The 25,785-nt window shown below is 37.3% G+C and overlaps 3 protein-coding genes across 5 annotated transcripts; 2 read left to right on the top strand and 1 right to left on the bottom strand.

Moving 5' to 3' along the window:
* Nucleotides 1–1,320: 1,320 nt before the first annotated feature.
* On the top strand, nt 1,321–7,213 carry LOC112590715 (uncharacterized). The gene is made up of 6 exons (XM_025308071.1): nt 1,321–1,347; nt 3,201–3,302; nt 4,231–4,819; nt 4,899–5,222; nt 5,619–5,800; nt 6,950–7,213. The coding sequence occupies exons 1-6, from the start codon at nt 1,321–1,323 to the stop codon at nt 7,007–7,009; spliced, it is 1,284 nt and encodes a 427-aa protein (XP_025163856.1). The 3' UTR covers nt 7,010–7,213.
* Nucleotides 7,214–13,441: 6,228 nt separating this feature from the next.
* LOC105186516 (dehydrogenase/reductase SDR family protein 7-like) lies at nt 13,442–17,087 on the top strand. Of its 2 annotated transcripts, none has more exons than XM_011146783.3 (7): nt 13,442–13,534; nt 14,210–14,454; nt 14,594–14,737; nt 14,860–15,079; nt 15,156–15,240; nt 15,308–15,468; nt 15,570–17,087. In XM_011146783.3, the coding sequence occupies exons 2-7, from the start codon at nt 14,296–14,298 to the stop codon at nt 15,767–15,769; spliced, it is 969 nt and encodes a 322-aa protein (XP_011145085.1). In that variant the 5' UTR covers nt 13,442–13,534; nt 14,210–14,295; the 3' UTR covers nt 15,770–17,087. The 2 variants fall into 2 exon arrangements, with proteins under 2 accessions (XP_011145085.1, XP_011145084.1); XM_011146782.3 differs by lacking the exon at nt 13,442–13,534 and adding an exon at nt 13,947–14,118.
* Nucleotides 17,088–18,383: 1,296 nt separating this feature from the next.
* On the bottom strand, nt 18,384–20,621 carry Pmi (Transmembrane protein Pmi). 2 transcript variants are annotated; one of them, XM_011146785.3, is made up of 4 exons: nt 20,528–20,621; nt 19,392–19,609; nt 18,890–19,228; nt 18,384–18,723 (listed from the first exon to the last, which is right to left on the bottom strand). In XM_011146785.3, the coding sequence occupies exons 1-3, from the start codon at nt 20,548–20,550 to the stop codon at nt 18,942–18,944; spliced, it is 528 nt and encodes a 175-aa protein (XP_011145087.1). In that variant the 5' UTR covers nt 20,551–20,621; the 3' UTR covers nt 18,384–18,723; nt 18,890–18,941. The 2 variants fall into 2 exon arrangements, with proteins under 2 accessions (XP_011145087.1, XP_011145086.1); XM_011146784.3 differs by lacking the exon at nt 20,528–20,621 and adding an exon at nt 20,048–20,517.
* Between the last annotated feature and the right edge of the window lie 5,164 nt (nt 20,622–25,785).

The raw sequence follows: 25,785 nt of genomic DNA, 5'->3' as shown, positions 1-25,785 counted from the left end.
GCGGAGAGATCTGTACTGAGAGGCCAGACTAAGAGCGTCCTTATTCACTCTCGGAGGGGCGTCTTCCAGGGTGTCCAGACTCCCGCTATTTAGCGGGTGACGGAAGTGGCATTAGTTTACTCCGGACTTGGGGTACACAGGCCGAGGGCAGTGCGATCGCTCCACACATATATCGCTCGCCATATTGACATACACGTACACACATGTACATGTACATATACGTACACACATGTATACAAGAGATCTCTTGAGACTTGTGCTGACTTCTGCAAAGAAAGAGAAGATACTTTTATTTTATATTATTAAATATTTAAAAATACATATATATATATTATTATTAAGTTTTTTTATTAACAATAATTTAATAACATTAGTAATAAGTTTAGATTTTTAAGATAGTAATAAGATAACCTAGATTTTTAAGATAGTAATATTTCTTTTATTATTAAATAATTTATTACAAGGTAAGTGCTTAAATTATAATAAAGCTTTGAAGTTTTAGGAACATCAAGATGGTTTGGAAGTGTTGTGTGCCACAGTGCACATCTAAGACAGCAATACCAGTCCATCGATTCCCCATGGATCGCTGCAGAGCTGAACACTGGTTAACAATCATTGGCAAAACCGAATTGATCGGTGAGTAAATGAACAGAAATAGATAAAATAGTATAATCATAATAATATTGTCAGAAAATATAGTCATAATATGATTAACATGTAGCATTATTTACATTAAGCAAAAAAAGCAATTTATTTTGTGTTTTACTTACTTTGTGTTTTACTTACTTTGTGTGCTACGGTCATTATCTTACTTCTTGATTACTATTTATTATCATGCAATGATATAACAGTACGCAATATTAATTATTATTAATATTACAGGTGCGCCAAAAGAAGTGCTGGCAAAGTTGAGAATTTGTACGGAACATTTCTCTGAAGAGATGGTATTGCCTTATGGTCCAATACGACGTTTGTTGAACGATAACGCAGTACCATCATTAAAATTAAATTCTTGTTATGTAGAACAGAATGTTCCTGTTATTAATAATTTAGAAGATCATGTTCACTTAATAGAAAATGTTCTGAACATCTCTAACTTTGTGCCAGTGCCCATGAACATGGGCGAAGATGTAGATATATCAAGAAATACCAATAATGAAGGACTGAAAAGAAAATTAAGGATCCAAGGAAGATGCTGCATAAGAAGAAAAACATAATTAGAAGACAACGTCAAGAAATCCACAGGATCCGTCGAAGGAATAAGTGGGAAGACGTAATGGAGGACATGACAACAACGCAGAAATTATTCTTCGAATGCTGATGATAAACGCCAAACATGCACCACAGGTATGTTTTGTATGTTAATTTGTATACAATTATGAATGTATATGTACACTTAGTTTTTCTTTGTGTTGATGTTATTAAGTATATGAATTTACAGAAAATGTGATAATTTAACTACTTTTTCTATTTATTTATATATTTATAGACATTAAATCAAAGAAACAATACACATAAAGCATATATATGAATTACAATATTAATGCATTTTTTACTGTATAAAAATATCAGTAGCAAAATGCATCTAAATCAGTACATTTTATTAATTTCTTAAAATACAAATTTTGAAACTTTTAGTTATAAATATATGTGCATGCAACACATAAGTATATATCTTGCTTAAAAGTGTAATTATTGCTATTCAAGGATAAAAGTAATGAGAATGTACAAATTTAATACATGTGTTGCTACTTGGCATTTTTTCCTTTTATGTACAAATATATTTTTATTTGCTTAATTAATTTAATATGTAGTATTAATTGTATTATGCTAAAAGGGACTTCGAATTATTAGCAATTGCAATATATACACATATATATAAGATATTAATTATAAATATATGTTTTTACATAAACAAAATAACATTTAAAGTAAATAAGACTTAAAGTATATGTGTATATATATATGTATACATATTTTATTCTTTTTATTCTCTAATCTTATTTGCTTTAAATGTTATTTTGTTTATGTAAAACATATATTTATAATTAATATCTTGATTTTAAAATTATGCAGTTTTGCGAATATATATATATATATATATATATATAAATTGATATTAAATTGATGGTTTTTTATGTAATTGTATATGAATCCATACGTGACCGCTGAAATTGTCTTTCATGTAATATTTTTGAGAAAAATAGAGTACAATAGTTAAAAAATATGATTTTAACAATTTTTATAAATGAATTTTTTTTTATTTTTTATAAATGAATCAGAGAAAGCAAATTTTTTCCTTACATTGAAACAAACGACTTCTTATAGTACTATTGTTCCTCATTAAAATTAATTTTTATTTGTCAACGTGTTATTTCTTTTGTCTATAGTGAGAAGTTACGCATATTTTATATAGCATAGGAATAGATATTTGGTCTGTTCTTTGTAGCTGCACTGTTGAACTGGCGCAATGAGTTAAAGTGAGACAAATATAAGTTTTCTCACTCTAGCTTGTTGCACTAGTTCAGCAGTGCAGCTACAAAGAACAGACCAATTAATTTTTTTACTTTATGCAACTAAATTTAACAATTATCTTTTACTAATAATTTTTGCTGCGAATTTTAGTCTTTTTATACATGAATGTTGTTGACAGTGGTAATTGCAATAACACGCGTTTACATTTAAATTGACCATTAGATGTTTGCAAGTATCGATTCTACTACTTTTTTCTTTTGTGATTAATCGCTTTCTCTTGTGTAAATGCTGCCATAATGCAGTATGATAAGGCACAGTTGAATTTTGCTAATAAATAAATATATATATATTCTGTGAGCATAAAAAGGTATGAGTACTTTGACAATTCCTCATGCACAACATATTTTTCCACATTTGTTTATACTTCTTTTCCTTCTTTATTTTTAATACATTACTTACTATTCCACAACATACAAATATTGTTACCATGTATTTCTTCATTTGTACATCATTATATTAACATTAGTGCGAGTGGATTTGTGTGCATGTAAATACCACGTGATACTTTGAAGAAAATTATTTTTCAAAAGGGCTTACTGAGCAATGAGCTGAAGAAAATATATGTGAAGTATATTTTTCTTATTGTTTTATTATTATGACGTGAAATAATCATGAAAGAAAAGTTTAACATATCTGAAATATTGATAACATTTCTACTGTTTTAGGAGCATATGTTGCATACTGCAGAAACCAGTAATATAGTTTCAAAAAAAGAACAAGCAACCCATGTGATATGTAATATTGATAAAGACGAAACTGTACAATATGTAAGTATTACCATAATTTTGCATGGTGTGAATTTTGTTCGTGATTTTTGCATTCAATTTTTTAATCTTTAAGCATTACTTTATGCTACCTCTTAATTTTAAAATGGCATTAACATAATTATTTATATTTCAATTCTTAACAGAGTAATCCTTTTCCTTCTATAATCATGTACATAATATGGACAGACTATCAAAAAACTATATTTGTAAAAAATGAAAAAAATCGTATTTCTCTCCTCTGTGTGTGTGTGTGTGTATGTGTGTGTGTATGTGTGTGTGTGTGTGTGTCATTTGCTTATTGCAAAAAACCTGCAGTTATTGCTCTTTGGCTAATCTGAGCAGATTATGTATATATATGTAATTTTGTTTATGAAAATTATAAAAAAGGATTACATGTGCATGTGTTCAGATTTGATATTACAATTGTCTTTATAAAAATTTTGCGATACAGAGTAAATATTATATTACAAATTGATTTTTGCATTATATTAAATAAATAATGAATGCTTGGGCAACTACTTGGGTGAGGAAGACCTTGCACTTTTTTAAGCAAGAAAATAAAATGCATGTTAAGTGAAGGTTAGCACTTGCTGTTTTCATGAAAATATACATAAATAAATCTAACATTGCATATAAAAATGGTGTGTGTTTCTGATACATAATTTTAAAACTATCATATTTCTCCTTACAATAAAAAATAACGCGGCATAATTCTTCTCTGAAAATTAAAGCGGACACAATTCTTCTCAATGGCGCTTCTATTTATTATCAATATCTTGCTTGTGCTAAATAAAACAGAGTATGCTTAGAAATTGTGTTTATGTAATATGTGCGTACAAGTTATGCATGATATTATCACTATGTAGCAAAATAATATCATGCACAACATTATGTAAAACATAACAATGTTATTGTAATTTTTATGTAGGGTCATCGCTATGGCAGCCAACAGAAGGCCCTGATGTTGACGCTGTATAAAACGATGGGAAAGCGCGCGTATTCTTATTTACGTCAAATTTTTTCACATATGCCATCTATTCAAACGTTGCATTTAGCGCTTCAGAAAATACCAGTCTCCGCAGGTTTGAACACTTTTATTTTGAGACACTTGGAATCTATAGCTCCAAAGATGTCAGTGAAAAATAAAGTGTGCATTCTTATGTGGGACGAGGTATCTATTCAACTCAAGATCACATATGATAACCGTAAGGATATCATATGTGGACTTGAGGATTGGGGCAATAATCGCACCGGAAAGATGGCTGATCACGTTTTGGTATTTATGCTTCACGGATTATACACGGGCTGGAAGATGCCCATTTCTTATAATTTTTGTTGCAAACAAACAAATACAGCGCAATTAGTACGTTGTATTAAAGAACATGTTTCCAAAATTAACGATCTAGGCTTTCACATCGTTGCAACAGTTTGTGACCAGGGATCTTCGAACATGGCTGCAATAAAGGAACTGCTACTGCGTACGGACATGAAACGCAAGTCTTCTGAAAGAACTCAGAGTAAGCAATAACAATAAGTATGGTATTTTTATAACAGTGTATGTAAATAATTAATTTATATTCATTTCTTTTGTAAAAGGTCAAACGTTTGAAGTGGGGCAATATGTAATTGTTCCCTTATATGACGGACCACATCTCATCAAAGGCGTGAGGAATAACTTATTAACAAAGGACTTAGCGATGAGCTGCGAGAATGGCGTATCAGCGAAAATTGCATCGTGGGACATAATTAAGACTGCGTGGATTATGGACAGAGAAACACACAAAATTCGACCGCAATTAAAAAAAATTAAATGTGAGCACATTATGGAGGATAAAATTAAGAAAATGCGTGTGAAATATGCCGTTCAAGTGTTAAGTGGTACAATGGCAAGCTGCATTGAAACATTGGCCACATCAAATTGTAAGTATTATTATGTTAGAAAATACAGATAAATAAGAAGTTTAAGGGCAATTTTCATAATCTCCGGTTAACTATAATTACCGGTTATTCTAATGAATTGACCAATCGTATTTATTGTTGACCATTACTTACTAATCACGGTTGATCGACGATCACGATTGATTTTCCGATAAATTATCGATAAGACTACCCGGAGATTGCAAAAATTGGCCCTAAAACTTATATTATCAATCTTTTTTTAACATTGAAATATATATGTCTTTTATTTATGTAAAATATAATCCATTTTATAGTAAAATAAGTTACATATGGCGTTAAAAAATTACTTAGAGAAAATTGTTGATCTTTGCAACAGATGACACAATTATTTATGTAACATAAAAATGTATGTTACAGGTGTTGTTCGCCACGAAGACAAGGACTTAAAAATAGAGGAAAACGAAGGACTTGCCACCGCGGAAAGTGTTAACTTTTTCAACGATTTATTTGACAGTGTGAATGGAAGTGATAAAGAGTGTGTTGAAGACAATGACCTGCGACAAGCGGTGAGTGAAACAAGTGTTCATCATGTTTTCTGGGTAAGTGCAAAACGTATATTACGCGAAATGAAATATGTTGATAAGATTTCACGTGAAATTATTAAGAATGTGCCAACTGTTACAAACTGGAAATTCACTATAGACGGGTTTCAAAAATTATGAGATATTTTACATTCACAATTTGGTTTTCATAAATTAAATGCTCGATATTGTAATCAAGATCCGCTAGAAAATTTTTTTGGTCAAATTAGAAGTCACGCGGTTCGTCATATTAACCCCACTCCTTCACAGTTTGAAGAGTCGTACATCACTCTATTACTAAGCAACATGAAGTCAGTATCTATAGTTGGCGGTAATTGCGAGGCCGTTGATGATAACTCTATGTTGTTATCATTAGAAGAGTGTTTAAAAGGTGACTTTTCAGACGTGGAAGTGCATGATGTCGCTCGCAATGACAATGGCGATGATGAAGTGCATGATTTTATATCGAATAATACAGTAGATAATAGTATTTCCGCGTCATTTTCAGCTTATTCTCGCGTAATGATAATTTCAATTCTAAAAAAAGTTAACAATTGCTCGGAATGCGAATCATGTTTCAAAAATAGTGAATTTTTTGTTTGCGCGAAACAAATAGTCAATCGAGTTTTTAAATTGTTAAAAACGAGAAGTAATAGGCGAAACATTGCGAAAGATTTTATACAACATTTTAAAGAATGGAATAGGAATATGAGTTGGCATGAGTGTATTGAGCATAGTGATAAAATATTTGATATTATGATTCACGTAATTATTGTTCAATGTATTATTTGGTGGTGTAGAGACAAAAATTTTATGTTAAAAAACTCTAATATTAATTCCTTAATGCGCGATGTAAAAATTAGTATAAAACAAAATAAACGAATGCGTGCGTTATTTAAAGAAAATAAATTGAAAAGAAAAGAGATGTTACAAGCGTATAAAGAGTCCATTCAAAATAGAAATAGATATTAATATTTATTATTTTGTAATTAATATTTTTCAATTCATTTTATTATCAAATTATTTTCAATATATAATGTAATATAATATTTTTTGTATTATATGTATGTTAGGGTATGAGTGCTTAGTTTAGCGAATGGGGCAGGTAGGATTCTTCTACTCTGGCTCATCTGTCTGAAGCAGTCATATTTTCCCTTTCTCTGACAGATCGGGAAGGCATGCCTTCAGGTCGGAGGAGGAGGGGATGAGACTGGAGGAAAGATGTGACGTCCTTAGCCTAGCGCCGGACAGGTAGCATCTGAGAAGAATATTTAGGAGAATGAATGATGGACACTACTCCAACCTCCAACTCAGGAAGCCATGCTTTTTATACGGAAGGCATGCCCTGAGGACGAGAGGCGAAGTATTGCTCTTCGGCGGAGAGAGTTGTCCTTGAATGGATTGTATGATTTTATGTATGTATAGATGTATTGTTTAACTCTGACACATCTTCATTTGTTATGTTATAGCGTATCATTATATTACACGTAAAATTATTATCACATTTATATATTGTTTGTATATTTTTGTAGTGTGGATGGATATTTATTGATGCTGGTGGTTTTAGGCTGCGTTCAGGAAGACTATTAGAACTATCAGCATCATTCTATCCTTGTACATCTAATGAACAATAAAGATAGAATGACGCTAAGAGCGCTATTGCGTCTCCCCGATCGTATCTTTAGCATCAAAATTTTTTAACCTGTGACGTGGCAGCCGGAAAGGCGCCCGTCCCAGAGCGAACCTTCGGCCCGTATGCGAGGGTGCGGGGGGGGGCGGACAGTACATCGCACGAGAATTACGGGGGGGGAGCGCCACCTTGCACTCCCCCGCATTAATTAGTGTTAGCGATAGGAGCGTGCTGGTGGAACGGTCCCGCGTCCCCGAGCTCTGTGCCCCTGGACCTCCTGCGCCGCCCATCAGGACCGGAGGGATCCGTGGAAGAAAGAAGAGGACGACGCCCCCCCGCGGCCAGACCGCCACCCCAGGTGAATGCACTTCGTTACGAATGTTATTATCGATTCCGTATCGTAGTGAAAGATTCTCGCTGCCGATTTCGTTGTCCACAGGCCTGCAGGGAGATAGCACCAAACGGTCGGCGTTCTCGTGCTCGAAACGTGAACGCCGGCTAGGCAAAGCCGGCCTGGGCGACACGACAGCGGGAGTGCGAGCGAGAGAGAACGCGCGAGAGTGAGACCGAGACCCGTTCCGCGGATCAACAACAAAGATCCGCGGAAGGATTCCCGTATTGGGAGATGAAACGAGGAACGGGGAGAGAAACGTAGCGAGACATAACAATGAAGAAAGGAGCGACACTGTTTTTGGGGAGAATAAAAGAGCGAGCTCCCGTCTTCGCTCTCTCTTCTCTCCTATCTCGAGTCTCGGGGATCGTGAGTCGGCTATCGGCTAATACGAAAAGTATCGCTTAGAGTATCGCCTGGATCGCTACGGAAGAGTGTCGTGCCGATAACGAACCCAAAAAGGATACCGTTTACCGGGAGTGAGAGGAGAAGGCTTGGTGGAGTTCCACGCGCCCAGGGGGTTGCCGTTGGTGACGGAGTTGCGGAGGAGCGAACCGAGGAACAAGGGAGCGAAGGACCACGCCGCCGGGAGGTTCCCGACTCTGTAAGACCGTCCACCTGCTTCACTATTTCGATATCTCGGGCGTACCGTGTCTCGTAGTAATTAGCGGCGTATAGCAAATTTCGAATCCGCGAGAGCGTCTCGCGGAGTGTACCGTTTCGAGGGGGTCGGATCGTGCCGATTCCCGGAATAATAAAGACTGAGATAATCGAAACGCGTCTCGATTCTTGGATTTTCGCGGTCACTCCCGACTTCCGACGAACCCTTCCCGTCTACCGACTTAAATATCGAAGAGCTACCGGTCCCGTCGACTTCGCGTGTCTCGGCCCTTTGGTGAGGTGTCGCGTAGCGTTGGTGAACGGTGCAGCCCGTTGCACCTGGCGCCCAACTTATTTCGTGAGAGCTAGGTTGGCCGAGACGCGCGGATCGACGGCAGTTTGCCGACGGCGAGCGAAAATCGCGTCGCAAGTGTTATCTTTAAAATGCTACTTCACCGAGCTCGATGTGGTCATTTTTCACTGAGTTGTTCCAAATTTTGCTTAAAAAATGCGGTTTTCTTGTTAAATTTGCATAATTCAGTGAATAAGTATCGCATCAAGCTCTATAACGAAGTATTTTAAAGAAAACATTCTATACTTTTAGGTACTTTTCGTCCCATTGAGCTGCGACACTTACTTTGCTCCATGCGCCGTCGCACGCTCGAACCTTTTTTTAGCAACTTTTCATGTTCTCCTTTTTATCACCCGCCATTTTGAAAAAATATCGTTACGCACAATTTCGATAGATCTTTCGAAAAGTACGGTTTCAAAGCTTTCAAACCGTTTTTGAAATTTGCTGCTAGGATATTTAGGTGTCGAGATATTCAATTTCGAATTTGCAACAAATGTCGATTCAGCGAGGCTTAAGGGGCTAAGAGGCTCTGCGGTTCGTTTGGCTCTTTCATAATTTCAATAGCTGTGTTCATGTTTCTCTATATAATAATTTACATAACCTGCACAATATATTCAATGATTTGCATATATAATAATTTACATAACCTGCACAATATATTCAATGATTTGCATTTTATTTTGAAAGCCAGGGAAATGAAAGTAAAATTCAATTTAGGTTCTTCATTTTGCGTAATCGATATTACGTAATAAAGATGAATTGCGTTTTAAGATACCGCTATCATTAGCTCAAATTATGGTTGTAAGTCTTCCCAATATAAACCGCATGGAGTTTTACTGGTAGGAAAAGTCCCATTGTATGTAGTGTGTGTGTGTGTGTGTGTGTTTGTATACCACAAGGATAAGGACCCCGTGGTTCGTCAGCTCCACAGTATTTCAAGATTTCACACCCTCCTTGTGGTGCGTGTGTATGTGTGTGTGTGGTGTTACAGCAGAGATAAGGACCCCGCAGTTCGTCACTCCTGCAGTAATTAATGACTCCAAACCCTCTCTGCTGTGTGTGTGGTGTGTGTGTACTAATAGTGGGTATGACTGCCTCGTGCGCGTATTACCTCATTCATACGATCAGGCATACTCCTTATTAGTCTTTTAATTTCATCCTGCGTAATTGTATTCCATTCGTTTTCGAGAATTATTCGCAGTTCTCGCAGTGACTGAGGAGCAGGTACGTGATTTCGTACTTTCCTGCCGAGGTTGTCCCATAAGTGTTCGATTGGATTTAAATCTGGACTATTTGCTGGCCAATCGTGTCGATTTATGCCAATCTCATCGAAGAAATCAAGCACTCTTCTCGCAGTGTGTGGTCGAGCATTGTCTTGCATAAACAAGAAGTTCTCTCCGATGAAGGGTGCGTACGGAACAACATACGGAATGAGTATGTCTTCCACGTATACATCTGCGTTCATATTCTTGTCAAAAAAGTGCAGATTTGTATGAACATTAGCTGAAATTGCTGCCCAAATCATTACAGAGCCTCCATTGTAGCTATGCCTCTCACTTACCGTACAGTCTGCAAATCGTTCTCCACCGCGACGATAAACTCGTTCTCGTCCATCTGGAGAATAGACACAAAAACGAGATTCATCGCTAAAGAGTACTTTGCTCCAGTTTGCGTAAGTCCAGTCTCTATGCTCAACTGCAAAATTGAGTCGAGCTACGCGATGGTGACATTTAAGCAAAGGTACAGCTGCTGGCCTGCGCGAAAGCAGATTTTGTTTCTTTAATTTTCTCCGAACGGTGTTAACGGATACATTAATGTTGCGGACATCCCTTAAATTGTTTCTAATTTGAACAGATGTTCGATGTCTGTCTTTTAACGAATTTGAAACAATAAATCGGTCATCATTGTGATTGGTACATCGAGGACGTCCCGAACCAGGCCTTCTATGGAAAGAATTGGTTTGTAAGTACCTGGCATAAGCACGTTGCACAGTTGACACTGACAAATCAAGTGCCTGAGCGACGTACCTTCGACTTCTGCCATCTTCAATTAAAGCAATAACTTGAGCAGCCTTTTCAGGATTTATCGTCGCCATAATCGACGCAATAATTTCGATGCGAAACAATCAATTACGGTTTAAATTGATGAAGTTGCACGAAGCAACGCGCCTCGAAAGGAAAAGATCACGGAAAAAGAAAAGTCGCAAAGAGGCAGCGCTTATCGGAGTGAACACGTTCGGAAAAGGAAAATTGTTTGTCTTTGTTTATTGTCTTGGCACATACATTTAAGAAAAATCCAGTCAAGCCAGGCGTTAAAGCCCGGCGCACCGACAGAATCTCAGCCAAGCCAGAACGTAAGCCCGGCGTACTGACAAACTCGCGAAGTCCAGCGTACAAGAGATAGTGCCACTATCGGCGGTGGACCGTACGAAGGCCAAAAGCTGTACGAAGGCAATCTCTGATCGTCTCCGCGGGCACTCTTATATGCCCTAGGCAGCTCGAACTCGCGTGCGAGCCGAGGGGCTCGCGCGCGCGACAACTCAGATCGCCGCGTCGCGGCGGCTCCGTGGACTAGGAGCGCCAGGGAATTTCGACGTTCAGGTGGGCGTCCAGCGACTCGGCATCCCGCGCGCCGGGTCACCGCGAACTCAGGCGCGATCCTGAACAGCATATTCAAGCTGTGTACCATAATAGCCAATCGTACGGAGAAGGTAGAGAGCTAGGGACAGCTTCGCGAACTAAAGTGTATATCACAGTGATCATGCGTAACTGAAGGGTAAAGAATGATAACTTTTGATAAAAATTAAATTTCCAATTCGCAAAATTGTGTAAATTATTGTATAGAGAATAATGAACGCGGCTATTGAAATTATGAAAAAGCCAAACGAACCGCAGAACTTCTTAGCCCCTTAAGCCTCGCTGAATCGACATTTGTTACAAATTCGAAATTGAATATCTCGACACCTAAATATCCTAGCAGCAAATTTCAAAAACGGTTTGAAAGCTTTGAAACCGTACTTTTCGAAAGATCTATCGAAATTGTGCGCAACGATATTTTTTCAAAATGGCGGGTGATAAAAAGGAGAACATGAAAAGTTGCTAAAAAAAGGTTCGAGCGTGCGACGGCGCATGGAGCAAAGTAAGTGTCGCAGCTCAATGGGACGAAAAGTACCTAAAAGTATAGAATGTTTTCTTTAAAATACTTCGTTATAGAGCTTGATGCGATACTTATTCACTGAATTATGCAAATTTAACAAGAAAACCGCATTTTTAGCAAAATTTGGAACAACTCAGTGAAAAATGATCACATCGAGCTCGGTAAAGTAGCATTTTAAAGATAACACTCTATACTTTCATCTGCATTTGGTCCCATTACGCTGCGATACCTGATGCACACCATGCACCATCGCAAACACGGACCTTTGATTATCAATTTTGCATTCTCTCACTTTATCATCCGCCATTTTGAAAAAAATGATCGAGCATAATTGCCATTCAGATATTCTTAAAGAGGACGTTTCAAGCTTCATTTTGCATTTCTGCGCATATTTATATCTTCATTATTTACCAAGTTATGATCATTTGAAATTTTGTAATTCTTTCCCAAATTTTTAATGTACCGGGTTTTTTGCGTTGAGTGTATATCGTATTATAATCGATACATATTGAATATCGATTTTAGTTCAGATGAATGCAGCATAGCCCAGATGGCAATATAAACGGTCCACGTTAAATATATGGGAGTGCCATCCCCTGGTCTCAACCTAGCAGGGTGTATCAGTGCCGCTTTCAACTCGCAGAGTTTATATAGAGCGGTGGTTCGAATTCAAACTACAAGAGAAGTAAACGTCAGAAGAGCGCAACAAAAAAAAGTTGCAATAAAGCAGATGCAAGAAGTTGCCACAATCGGCGTTGGGCCATGCGAAGGCGCGCGAGCTACTTTCGTGCCCGGTTATATCCCCGGGCGGTCGAATCTTAGCTGCGAACAGCAGAATCGCGGAGCGCGCTGCATAGCGGCCGCAGTCGGCACTAATAGTTACGCGCGGAGCGCCGGCAAGTGTATCGCGTTTTCGTATGTGAGAAACTGGCGTCTGGAAGTTAGGCTGTCTGCCACACAGCATGTGCGGAACAGCTAATATAATCTTATATTTTTCTTTGTCTATTTTATTTTTATAGCTTTCTTCCTCTAATTCCCGAACTAAAAATTTCATCCTTTTCAAATATTTTTACCATATCGTAATCCCATTCGTTTATCTGTTACTTTTCTTAATCTATTCTAGCTTATTAAACTTAATTGTAATTATTATTGGGTAATGGTTGCTTCCCTATATACATCTTTTTCTTTTTTTTTTTACTTAATTCCATCAAGTATTTTCTCACTAGCGAATATCAAATATAAATTGCTTGCTTTTCTACAAACATCATCCATTCACGTTTCCGTATTGTCATTTATAATGTAAGAATCTCTTTCTTCCATACTTTTTCATTAGGATATTTTCTGTTCTTATCAATTCTGTAGCATCATATTCCGTACACGGTTATGTGTGTTAAAATCACCCAGAATAATCTAATTCTGTCTTCTGTTTATCTCTTCATATGGACATTTGGGAGTTATACTATAGAGATTATATATGTATAGGCTTTTTAATTCAATATTCTAAGGCCCAGTTCCACAACTTGCTTTAAACTCCGTTTAAAGCAAGTTATGGAACTGGGCCTAAGAGTTATTTATAGGTACTATCATTGAAAAGAAAAGTGTACAAACCAGAGGTTACGTTTGGTATGTATTTGGAAAAGATTATTGTAGAAGATGTAAGAAGAAGAGAGAAATGTATAAATTGTAAATCGCATCAATCGCTTATATCGCTTATTGCTTAGCGGTACACGTCTGCACACTTTCCTGTCATAGACGAAATATTTGGTCTATTCTTTGTAGCTGCACTGCTGAACTGGTGCAATAAGCTAGAGTGAGAAAACCTATATTTATCTCACTTTAACTTATTGCACCAGTTCAACAATGCAGCTATAAAGAACAGACCATCTGTCATTTGTTTTGAGGTTAAATGATATTGCTGTTTTTATTTACGTACGCTGCCATATTGAGCTGCACCGCAAGCAGTGCAGTGAACTGTTGTATTAGGCCTGTTCGTTTTGTCTGCACTGCTGAACTGGTGCAACAAGTTGAAGTGAGAAAACCTACGTTTGTCTCACTTTAACTTAATGCATCAGTTCAGCAGCGCAGGCAAAACGAACAGGCCTATTGAGTATCGATGTATTGCTAAAAAAAACAATATTTGACATCACTTTTTCTTTTTTAAAAAGAACAGTGTATTTGACATCATTTTTGCTAAAAAGAGCGCTTCAGTTAAGTGTATATCATATATGAACTAGTGCAGTCAGTTCAGCTAAAAAAAAATTTAAGAACGACAGTTTATATTTTTCTATCTGTTTTAAGGTTATATCAATGTTAGTACCAAATAGACAAGAAACTTGTAAGATATAAAGGAACAAACTGTTAGTTTTATCATAATTGATAACATCATGGGACAAAAGCAAGAGGCCGCAGAATATCACATGTTTCCGAATATCGCGAGATGGCTGTTTTTAATATTCGGTTTCCCGATCGTGTTAACTTGGTCAGCATATAGTTTACTGGATATTATGTGGCTTAGACAAAAAAGGAAAAGTCTCAAAAACAAGGTGATGTTCATATTTCATTTGTTTTTTACTTATATATTTGTTTACTTATAATTATATTTTACTTATAATTATATTTACTTAAATTATTTGTTTGTATTCATATTATACTTGGGTATTTTTGTTATTCTACCAAATTAAGGTGGTGATGATAACTGGTGCTAGTTCCGGATTAGGAGAGGCTTTGGCTCATGTGTTTTATAAGTGTGGATGTAAACTTATCCTAGTTTCCCGTAGAGAAGAGGAATTAAAAAGAGTCAGAAATGATCTAACAAATACTTATCAAGTATGTTCTACTTGATACTTATTTTCAATATTTTCTTTACTTATATTATTTGTTTGTATTCATATGTTTACTTGGATAACTTTATGCTGATATAAGTACACTGATATTATGCTTTTCTTTAGATAGTTCCAACTCATCTACCTGTTATTTTACCACTTGATCTAGCTAAAATTGATGATATGAAAAGTAAAGTTTTAAAAGTTCTGTTGGTACATGATGGTATTGATATTCTTATAAATAATGCTGGTGTTTCATACAGAGGTGAAGTTATCAGTACAGATATTGATGTAGATATGAAGGTTATGATGTCAAATTATTTCTCTCAAGTCTGCTTAACTAAAAGTAAGTTTATATTGATTAAAAAAATTTCACGCTATAAAAGTTGCTGCAACACTATTTATTCATGATTAATTTGTAGTTATCCTGCCGTTTATGATAAAACAAAATTCTGGCCACATAGTTGGTATAAGCAGCGTGCAAGGAAGAATTGCTATTCCTTATAGGTATTTGATTATAAATTTTATATTTCTTTAAATTTATCTTTTTGTTAATTATGATAATGATTTTCAGGTCTGCATATGCTGCATCCAAATATTCAGTACAAGCTTGGTATGACAGTGCAAGAGCTGAAATTTTTAATAAAAATATTAAATTTACAATTGTCAATCCAGGATACATCAAGACGAGTCTTTCTATGAATGCTCTAACAGGAAGTGGACAAGTTTATGGAAGTCAGTAATTAAAATATTTTTATTACACACAAGGAAGCTAAATAAACTAATATTATTTGAATTGTATATGGAATTATATGTAGCATCATGTTTTGTTACAGTAATGGATGAAACGACTGTGAATGGTTATGAACCAGATTATGTAGCTGAGCGCATCTTAGAAGCTGTATTGAAGCAGAAGAAGGAAGTTACAATAGCACCATTTTTAGTAAAGTGTGCTATAATAATTAGAACTTTGTTTCCTTCGCTCTTCTTTTGGCTCATGCAAAAACGTGCAAAAAAATTAGCAAACAATCGATGATTTTATTTATTCAAGAATTACTATTTGTAGAAATATTTCTAAATATAATGGTTAATAGTACAGGATGTTTCAGTAGTACAGGATCACCTGTTTACCCATTTTATTTTGAAAAAGAATGGTGCTAGGAAGTTCGGAAATCAAATTTACTATAAAAGCCTATCTAAAATTCTTGGTGTTACTTTTATTTTTCAGAAATCCCAGACCACTTTTAGAAAATACCAGAAACTGAAAGCGACTTAAAAAATTTTAAATAGCGACATGGACAATGTGGAACAATATATCGTTGGATAGACTTTAAAAAGAGAGAACTTTCGCTCAAAAAAAATTTATTATCACGTGAAAATGAAAAGTTGCAGATGTTTAAAGTGTCTGTCACCTTGAAGAAGACATCTTTTCATCCCTTGTCTCATGCTATCAGCGACTCTCAGGACTTCTGCAGAATTTGGAGAATATCAAGCTTCTTGAATCGATAGTTTCCTGAGAGCTGTAGACAGAGTGATAAAGGATAGAGATGTTTTCGTTAAAGTGGCAGAAACTTTGAACATCTGTAACTATCTTTTCATTTCCGAGTGATATTAAATTTTTTTTCAAGCAAAAGTTGTTTCTTTTTAAAAGTTCTACCCAACAATACTCATATTGTCCTATGTTACTATTTAAAATTTTTAAGTTGCTTTCAGTTTTCGATATTTTCGAAAACAGAATTTTCGAAAACGGTTTTCTAAAAGCGAAAGTACCACCATCAGTAACTTCAAATGAGCTTTTGTGGTAAACGTTCTAGCTTCTTTTTTAAAATAAAAGGAATAGACAGGTAGTCTGAAATATCTTGTACGACGAAATATAACTCTTTAATATAATGATAAACTTGAAAAACATGTAAATAGCGACAGGTGGTTGGTAGATGGTGTTGGTAGTTGATAGATGGTGAGAATAAAGAATTTATGTAAATACAATTAGAACAAGTTGGACCTTTACAGATTTACGTTTTAACATGTAATTTTTACATCAGATAAATGAAACAGTTACACTATTCAAAAGTATATTTTATTTTTGTTGTAGTCACTCTCTGACTAGTGAAATATCTTTACATTATGTACACATTATTATGAAACCATAATTGGTACTGACACTGAAATGTTCATGTAACAAGCGTGCTATCCATCTCTTAATGTAAAATTTACGGGAATGCTGTTATTTCATACTTCGATAACATCTCAATTATATGTACAGTAATTTAATAACTCTCGCTATAACATGGTTCTTGTAATATTAAATCACTAAACTGCATAATCTATTAAAATATAGAGATATATCAAATATATGATGGTTGAATAAAAACTTGTAATTTTTTCAAATAATGGATGGCACATCGAATTACAGTTCACTGTATCGTTAGATTGTTTCCTTCTGTTTACTTAAATGGTACGCGAACTTACCTAAAATGTAACGATTTTAAAGCAATACTTAAAAAAAACATCTAATATAATAATAAAATCTGACATCTATTGTCATGAGAGATCTATAATTATATTTTGCCCTAGTATAATTTGCATGTTCAACTTTTATCGATGATCTTAATTATTATTAAGAGATTTGCAAGATTCTGATGACATTGATTATATTCATATGACTTGTGTAAGTTGTTTTTATTCCTTACTGAAAGAAAATATTAATGAAATTACGTATGGCCTTGAACTCATACAGATAATTACATGCTTTCAGAAGTCATTGCATATTTGGTATAATTTGTTCCGGTATATCGTTCGATGCATGTTACATATGAAGATCTCGAACATATATGTTAATTTTAATGTGATATAATAAAAAGATTGAAATTAAATGCATATCGTTCTCCGTTCTAACGACAAGAGTAACTGTGTTCTTGTGCAGCAGACTCTTCTAACATAGTAACCTGTTAATTTAATTTCTGAAAAAAGAAACGAAGTCTCTAACACATGCAGAAATGTATTCGCGTTTCGTATATAAAATAGCACTCTTCAATGCATTAAACGGAATCCAAAATGGATTAATCTTACAGCTTAATTTCTCAACCTGTTTGTGCTATGCTCAATATATATTTGGCGTCACGACACACGTACAGTGTCATTTGATGACGATGTAACGACAATACATTGAAATAATCATCGTTCATCAGTCTAAATTTAATGTCATTCCTAGAGCAATGTTCAGGACTATTTACATTTTTCATTGTTTGAGTTCTTTCGTCAATAGCGTAAACAAGAATTCATTAATATGTAATTTTGTACACGTGAATGTTTACACGCGCTCGCACGCAACAATGAGATTTTACGCCGCGTAAAAAGAGTTCTCACGTACTGAAAGATGTACGAGATTGCATTTTTTTTATTATTATTAAACAATTACAGGAATGTTTGCGACAATAATTTCCACTTTACAATGCTAATGCAGTCGATAAAAAATCTCGTGTACGTTGTAATGGACAAGAACAAATGTCTTATTCTATGCTCATCATTGATAAAATCAATCAAAATCTAATAAAAGTCACATTTGTGTTACTATACTTAATACATCCTAGATGTCGTTTTATATATTTTTAATGTAGATTGTTCCATTGGGTGAGAAAATCTAGGCGATATACTCCTCAATATGCTGTATGTACTGTGTACATTTCTACCTATTTTTCTTTATTTACAATCTAAAAATACATAACGCTAATCCATCCTTTCGGCTGTACCATCGCAAAAATTCCGCAGCTCTAAGAACACTTATATCGATATTTCTATTCTCCTCCATTGTAGCCAGATTGTGTGTGTGTACGGTCTTTGCAACTTTGTAATATGATTATAACTTTGACAATTTTACTGAGACAGAGATCAAATGTAAAGTTTTAGGGAAATGGTGTACCAAATATAAAAAACTCTGGTCAAATCTGTTTTTTACTTGCATTTATGAAATCACATAATCTCAGCATTCACCTGTGAGGTAGCATCAGAAAGTAATATAAATTAATCGTCAAGATATGTGGGAATTATGTCATAATTACATGACGCAATATTGGAAACAAGCCTGCATTCTTTTTCAATCAAAAATTTTTATAGGCCTACTATATTATGAAACAACTTGACATATTATGTGGCCTACCTCACTGCTTCTCTCTGGCATAAGTCAAAGCCAGCCATCGGTGATAATTCTTTCACTTAAATGCCTGATAAAATCTCCAGGCAGTAATGCCAAATGCTGCCAGTGTAATAGTTGTATGAAGGATTCGTCTCCTCGTATCATCTTTCCTTACAAGAAACGTTGGTGATGATGGACCTAAAACAGCTAATAGCTCTACATGTGGTAGTTTGCTGGTGTCAGTCTCTACTTGATATTGGCAACAAGGATCAAATTGCCATGAGACTGTATATAAACCGCAGGTTATAATTGAGGTGAAACCTAATGGACCACAAATGTATGGTCGATCGCCCCAGATTAAACCTGAAAAAGAAGCATTGTAAGATATCATCAATTAACGGATATATTTTAAGCAGTGATGCTTAGTTCTGTTGGTGACTTGGTCTGAATATAAATTTTATTAACAATTGCATGTATGATTGTGTTTAGTATGGTATTTGGTATTTATTATACATATGCAGCTAACCTGTGACAATCGCAGCTAGACCTGATAAAGCAGCAGTCTTATGAAGACAATTGCCTACTGCTATCCATCTAGAGGTTTCGTCACCTAATTTCGATGGCTCGATAACAATTAAACTGCATTCTGATTCTAGAGCCCTCTCTAACTCATACTCGAATGTCTCATGAGCATTCTCACTGTCATATACCTCCCGAATAATGGCAACATTAGAAGACTCATCTCTGGGAAAAGAAAGAAATACACAGGCTATTTATTTCATATATAAATGTAATATCTTTTTGTTTTCCTAAGGGTATTAAAATTTGATTGTGTACTTTCAAACATGTAAACGTTTATATAATTCATATCAATATACCAAAGGTTATTATCTATAGTTGCAAAATTTCTTGAATGAGGAAGAATTTTGAACTGAATCTGAAGTGAACTGAAAAAAGAACTGAATCTGTCTTACGTGCGATAAGGTTAGCTTTATTCCCGATTGTCATCCGAAAAGTTTACAATTAAAGAATCATTATGCACATACGTTGAGAATTTTACAGTAAACAATAGCAGAAATCGGGATTCCTTCCGAGGGAGATTTCTTATTCTTTTGTGTGTTATGTAAGACATTGATTACAAAGAGCTGATCAATGTAAGCTTTATTTTGAACGTATACGTACGTTTCGCGCAAAACCGGCGAAATTACAGACGAGGTAGCGTTCTTTCTCAACGACATGACCAAATAAATATCACAACAATGCGAAGGGAAAGAGAAAGAGGGAGAAAGACAGAGGCATGTGTTAACGGTTGTGAAAGAACGACGGTGAAAGTAACAGTAACCAATCGAGCCACCAGGAAGCTTCTTAACAAGCCGCAAACTATCCTGAGAACACCGTATTCCCAGAGACTATGAGATCATCTTATGAGCGTTGCCTTGAAACGCAAACATTTATTGCTCGCTGAAATTATTCATGGTCGGACGAGCGCGACGGCGATTGTCGCGCGAGATTAACCCGCCGTACGCAGCGCGTTGAGGTTGAGGTTAATTCTGTTCCGGCGACGACGGAAACTGCGAAGCGGCGACGCGTCCCGGCGATATTGCTGTCGCCGAGAAACGTCGGATCTCACGCACAAAGTAGAAGATAATTCGACCTACGAACCTGTCACCAGCTTCATCTACCATCTTCACTGTCGGTCCCGCAGATACTGAAACGACGGTCTGAACGGACCGGAAGAAAAAGCATGACTCGTCGAACCGGACATAAAAATCAGCTGATATATACACACGAGCTCGGCGGCGCTGCTCGCATGACTCGCGTAGTGAATTATTTAGCGCATCTCGAAGGTGGCTCGAAGTTCGAATCTCTGCCGAATATATGCTCTTGATTTACCACAATTGAGCTTTGCGATCACGAATTTATGTTGAGAATGCCAAGAACGAGTACCGCGCTTTCCCATTACGATGAAACGCCACACTGACTGGCTGCCGAAAAGCGAATTTGCCGCGGAATAGGCTGTCGGGAATGTTGCGCGTCCGTCGATTATGCAGCAGTTCGAAGTTCAGGTCGACTTCCTTTCGACGTGAATCGAGTATAAATCTTCGTCAGGAATGTGAGAGCGTCAAACTTGAAATCACTGTGTCCTATTCCCCACTTGTCCGAAGGTAATTGGGTAAGCTAATAGAGTGGAGTGTACGTATACAGGTGAGGAAAAAGTATGGAAATCCTTAAAAATCTCGAAAGATATAAGTTTTACAGAAAAGTATTTCAGACAAAAGTTATAAGACTCAAAATGATATATTTACTGATCTTATCAGTTTGACCTTGAGTGGTGTTGCCAAGGCCAGGTCAAGGTCAACTTATTTTTTTTTAACAGAAATCTCCATTTTTTATTATTTCATCTTCTCTACCAATTAATTCGAACAACTTTCGTCTGAAACATTTTTTTATTTACCTAACATCTTTTGAGATATTTAAGGAAAACTTGATGACTTTTTCAATACTTAACTTACGATATCTCGCTAACTATTTGTCGGAAGAAAAAATGGTACTAGACTTTTTTACTCTATTTGGTCTCAAGAACATATTGTTACAATAGTTCCCTAACTTTTGTTAACTTATTGACTTTTGGAAATTTCAAAATCATCAAATTAACAAAAGTCAGGGTGCTATTGTAACAATATATTCTTGAAACCAAATAGAGTAGAAAAGTCTAATACCATTTTTTCTTCCGATAAATAGTTGGCGAGATATCGTAAGTTAAATATTGAAAAAGTTTCCGAGTTTTCCTTAAATATATAAAAAAATATTAGGCAAATGAAAAAATGTTTCAGATGAAAGTTATTAAAATTAATTTGTAGACAAAGATGATATAATAAAAAATTGGCGTTTCTGTTTAAAAAAAATAAGTTGACTTTAATCTGACCTTGGCAATGCCACTTAAGGTCAAACTGATAAGATCAGTAAATACATTGTTTTGAGCCTTATAACTTTTGTCTGAAATATTTTTCTGTAAAACTTATACCTTTCGAGATTTTTAGGGGTTTCCATACTTTTCCTCACCCCGTACGTATGTGTGTGTGTGTGTGTGTGTAGCGTGTGATGACAGACAATACTTTTGTGATTCTTGCATTGTCAGTTGAATTTCTCAAGTTTCTACGAAATATAAAGAGCGATCGATTTATTTAGACAATCAATCGATTTATTTATACAAATACAGAATAATGAATACATCAGGATTACGGTAAGGCAAAATTCGTCTGTAAAATGTGTGCAAGGATATGTATATGGTTAGAGGTTGCTGAAATGTCCGTTGGATGGCAGCACAGTGTTGGCGAAACGACCCGCAGCACCGACGAATCACCAGAGATATCGCCAGAGATATATGCGGATTTTCGTCATATCTCTGCATTTATGAGTGCATAATGAGCACCTTTTCTTTTAGTATCGACGAGATGTTATTAACATTTGGATAATGGTAGACCGTAAAATTAATATCGCATTTTACGTCGTCTAATCGTTTAGACATTCACACCGGATGGTAGAAATCAGTCAGTAATGTCAGTGTTTATAGAGTAAAAGGAGTGAATTACGACACAGAGAATTACAGAGAAGTTGAAGAAATAAGATTATTACGATTTATCAGTTTTGTGTTTTATCGTTATGTATATGGTGGATTAACCAACAACTGTAATTACGTACATAGCGCGACTTTTAACAACTAAATGGATCCCAAATGGAACATAAAATTATGATAACAAGAAAATGACCGAATCATGATGAAGAGATATGTTTCCCTCATCATTTTGACGTCATTTTGACGTAATTATGATTTCCTGTTCTGCCTGGGTTGTTGCGCTTCGACAACTCGCTGCTTCGAAACTCCCAGTTATTACAGCGTTTAATCAGTTGCAAAGTAAAGCGACATAACCGGTGCGAGGTCAAACTTCTGCATATTTCGCGATTATTATTTGCTAAAGATGAATCTCGCGCGCGGATTGTCGCTGGAAGTTGCTGTAAGTACCATTAAGGTCACAACGAGTGATCACAATGAGATCGCACTGAAGTCACAATGATTTGCGAATGTCCGTTTTGTCACAAGTATGATGTCATCGAGACATCACCGAAGTTATAGTGATGTTTGAATGCCGCTTTATCTATGACATCATACTCGTGACCAAGCGGACTCTCGCACTATGGTTTTGATGTGATTTCATTGTGACTACATTGTGACTGTGTGTAATTTCTTTCAAATCTGAGTAATAAATCTCCACGAAATTTTGATGCTCGCATACAAATCTACAAGACTTTGTTTCTTCATATTTTTGCAGTCGCGCGATGTTAAAATTTCTCAAATAACTTAGATATTCCAACACATAAGCCGCATAACATTCTATCGAAAACACATCGCGATCGCTCAAATATCAGGGGTGAAATATTAAAATCACAAGAGAAAATGAACACGTAGGCTTGCTCATTTCAAATGCATTTCTCCTGCACTTTCAGACAGACAGACAGCACACGGATGTCCATTGGACGTCCATTATATGTCCATTTTTTTTACAAAAGACGTCCATAGGACGTACGTTTGTCACAACTTCGGACATTAGACATCCAATGGACGTACATCGGACCTACAGGTCCTACAGGTCCGATTCCAATAAGGACATCCTTGTTACGTCCAATTTATTTATGTCCACGGACGTAAATCGGACATACGGACATAAATTGAATGTGAAACGTACATCCATTGGATGTCCGGTGCTGTCTGGGTTCTACCTTTCTGCTAAAATATCATAGTAATCGAAGGATATAGATATCCAGCTCTCATAGAAGGAAAAAGGACACGAACATAGCGCATAGAGGCGCAATTGAGAATAGCAGCTTCCACTTAACTCCCGACATAACCAATAAATACGGTGTTCATTGATTGGTATCCTGTTCCGAAATCCTGTTTCAGAAACTTTGCTTTTAGTTATAAGGTTGGTAGGATTAAAATTAACTTGGGTATGTTCCGTAATTAATCAGCTGATCACGCTTGGACATTTACAACCACTAATTCTGTTTACAAACTTGGTTTTAGCTATTAATTTTGTAATATTAGAGAAGTGAATAGACTTTTATTACTTATTAACTTGATAATTGAGCTTGATCAATTGCGGAACGTATCTAAGTTAGTTCAAGGCTTACCAACCTTAGAACCAAACCTAAAACCAAAGTTTCCGAAATCGATTTCGGAACAGGCTGGTATAGGAATAACAGCAGTTAGCGATTTCTTGCATCCGATTGGTATATTCTTTTGTATATTTTTATATCTAAAGATATATTCCAATTAAATACAAAAGCTCACAAACTAAGGTCGTTGCAAGATTAGCGGATTAACATTGTCCTGTAAACGCAGTGATTTCTCAATTTCAGGGATCGCCCTCGGAAATTCCGGCGAGAGAAATAGGCGCGCATAGCTTCGCGTGCGCTCGGGGAGGCTCGGGCGGCTCCGCGCGCCTCCGCGCGCCGCACTACTTGGCCTGCGCGGAGGAGCGCGCTGCGTGCGTGGCGCGGTCGCGGCCGGGCGAGAGCGGCGCTGGCGCTGGCCGGCGGCGCGTAGATAGAGTCAAACGAGGCCAGATCGCAGATGGACGTCCGCGCGAGAGTATCGTCGTGGGCAGCGCGACGCGCCGTGCCGTCGTAAGTGCGCCCATCGATTGCGTGTCGTCGGTGTCGTGTCGTCCTGCGTGTGTCATCACGCGCGTCTTGTCCCGATTTTCAGAAGCGCGTGTTCGCCGCAGTGATATTCAGAGTGAACGAAACGAACGAACGAACGAATGAATAAACGGACGCACACGAACGATACATCGTGTTTCGAATCGCGGCTTTTTGCGCGCGTCTTCCTCAGCAGTGACAGTCGTGTTTGACAGTAATGACAGCTCGACATTGTGACAGCCGCGCGCAGTGACAGTTGAGCGACGTTGAGCCCCGCCCGCGAATGCCGGCGGCGTTCAAAAGTGAGATTCCGAGCGGCCCGTTTCTCACCGGGACACCGCGATCGGTCGCGCACGCAGGTGCATGCGTGTGCGCGAGTTGTCCGCGAGTTGCATTTGCGCGAAAAGTGTGCGCGAGATCGGTGACATGTCACTGAGTCTTCAGCGGGGACGGTCGACTTTCGTGTGACATTCGACGCCGGTTTCAACGAGAGCAAGAGAGAGAGAGAGAGAGAGAGAGAGAGAGAGAGAGAGAGAGAGAGAGAGAGAGAGAGAGAGAGAGAGAGAGAGAGAGAGAGAGCAGAAGCTCAAGCCGATCCGGCCGAGTGACGGCGTAAATCCACGTGCTCCACCTGGTCAGTGTCGGCAGCGCAGCCGAGAGACGAGACGAGACGAGGCGAGGCGAGGCGAGGTCGCGGCCGCGCCGAGTCGATCGAAGGGAGATACACATACGTAGGTACACACACATACACGAAAAGTACGCGCGCCAGTGTACTCTTGTATGTGCATACAAACGCGTCGCGTCGCGTTGACGCGCGCGTCGAGTGGGGCGAAGAAGCAGCGGGTGTTTCGGCCGGTTCGCACTGACAGTCGACGAGGAGGAGGTGTGTACGCGCCACGCCACGCACGGTTATGTATACTTGTCGCGCCGCGCTGCGCTTCCTTCGCTTGTGAATCGCGCGCTTGCGTGCGCCGAAATTCCGCACGAAGGGAGAGCGCGAGCGAGCGAGTCGAGACGAGAGGTGCTTCGAAGGTGAAGGACGGTAAACACACGAGCGTGTTCGGCCGAGGAAGTGAAGGGCGTCGGTCCCGTCGCGCGGCGTGACTTTCAGGATCGCGCTCGGTGAAAATTCAGAGCGTGGAATTCGGTGTGTCGTGCGCTGACGTTTCCGGCAAGGACGAGAGCAGCGCAGAGCGGGCCGGATTAAGTCGGAGTCGGTT

Source organism: Harpegnathos saltator, unplaced genomic scaffold (genome assembly GCF_003227715.2).
Source record: "Harpegnathos saltator strain DR-91 unplaced genomic scaffold, Hsal_v8.6 scaffold138, whole genome shotgun sequence".
Taxonomy (NCBI): Eukaryota; Metazoa; Arthropoda; class Insecta; order Hymenoptera; family Formicidae; genus Harpegnathos; species Harpegnathos saltator.
The sequence above is the reverse complement of the archived record's forward strand: the minus strand, read 5'-3'. Positions and strand labels throughout refer to the sequence as shown.

Bases quoted from the DNA above. Each gene is read 5' to 3' on its own strand.
- LOC105186516 (XM_011146783.3), top strand. From the start codon at position 14,296: ATGGGACAAAAGCAAGAGGCCGCAGAATATCACATGTTTCCGAATATC. The intron at 14,455-14,593 runs GTGATGTTCATA...TACCAAATTAAG, and splicing joins GGAAAAGTCTCAAAAACAAG to GTGGTGATGATAACTGGTGC. The intron at 14,738-14,859 runs GTATGTTCTACT...GCTTTTCTTTAG, and splicing joins ATCTAACAAATACTTATCAA to ATAGTTCCAACTCATCTACC.
- LOC112590715 (XM_025308071.1), top strand. From the start codon at position 1,321: ATGATAAACGCCAAACATGCACCACAG. The intron at 3,303-4,230 runs GTAAGTATTACC...ATTTTTATGTAG, and splicing joins AAGACGAAACTGTACAATAT to GGTCATCGCTATGGCAGCCA. The intron at 5,801-6,949 runs GTAAGTGCAAAA...TTTCTCTGACAG, and splicing joins GTGTTCATCATGTTTTCTGG to ATCGGGAAGGCATGCCTTCA.
- Pmi (XM_011146784.3), bottom strand. From the start codon at position 20,103: ATGTCGTTGAGAAAGAACGCTACCTCGTCTGTAATTTCGCCGGTTTTG. The intron at 19,610-20,047 runs GTACGTATACGT...TTCTTTTCCCAG, and splicing joins TCGCCGGTTTTGCGCGAAAC to AGATGAGTCTTCTAATGTTG. The intron at 19,229-19,391 runs GTTAGCTGCATA...CTTCTTTTTCAG, and splicing joins TCTAGCTGCGATTGTCACAG to GTTTAATCTGGGGCGATCGA.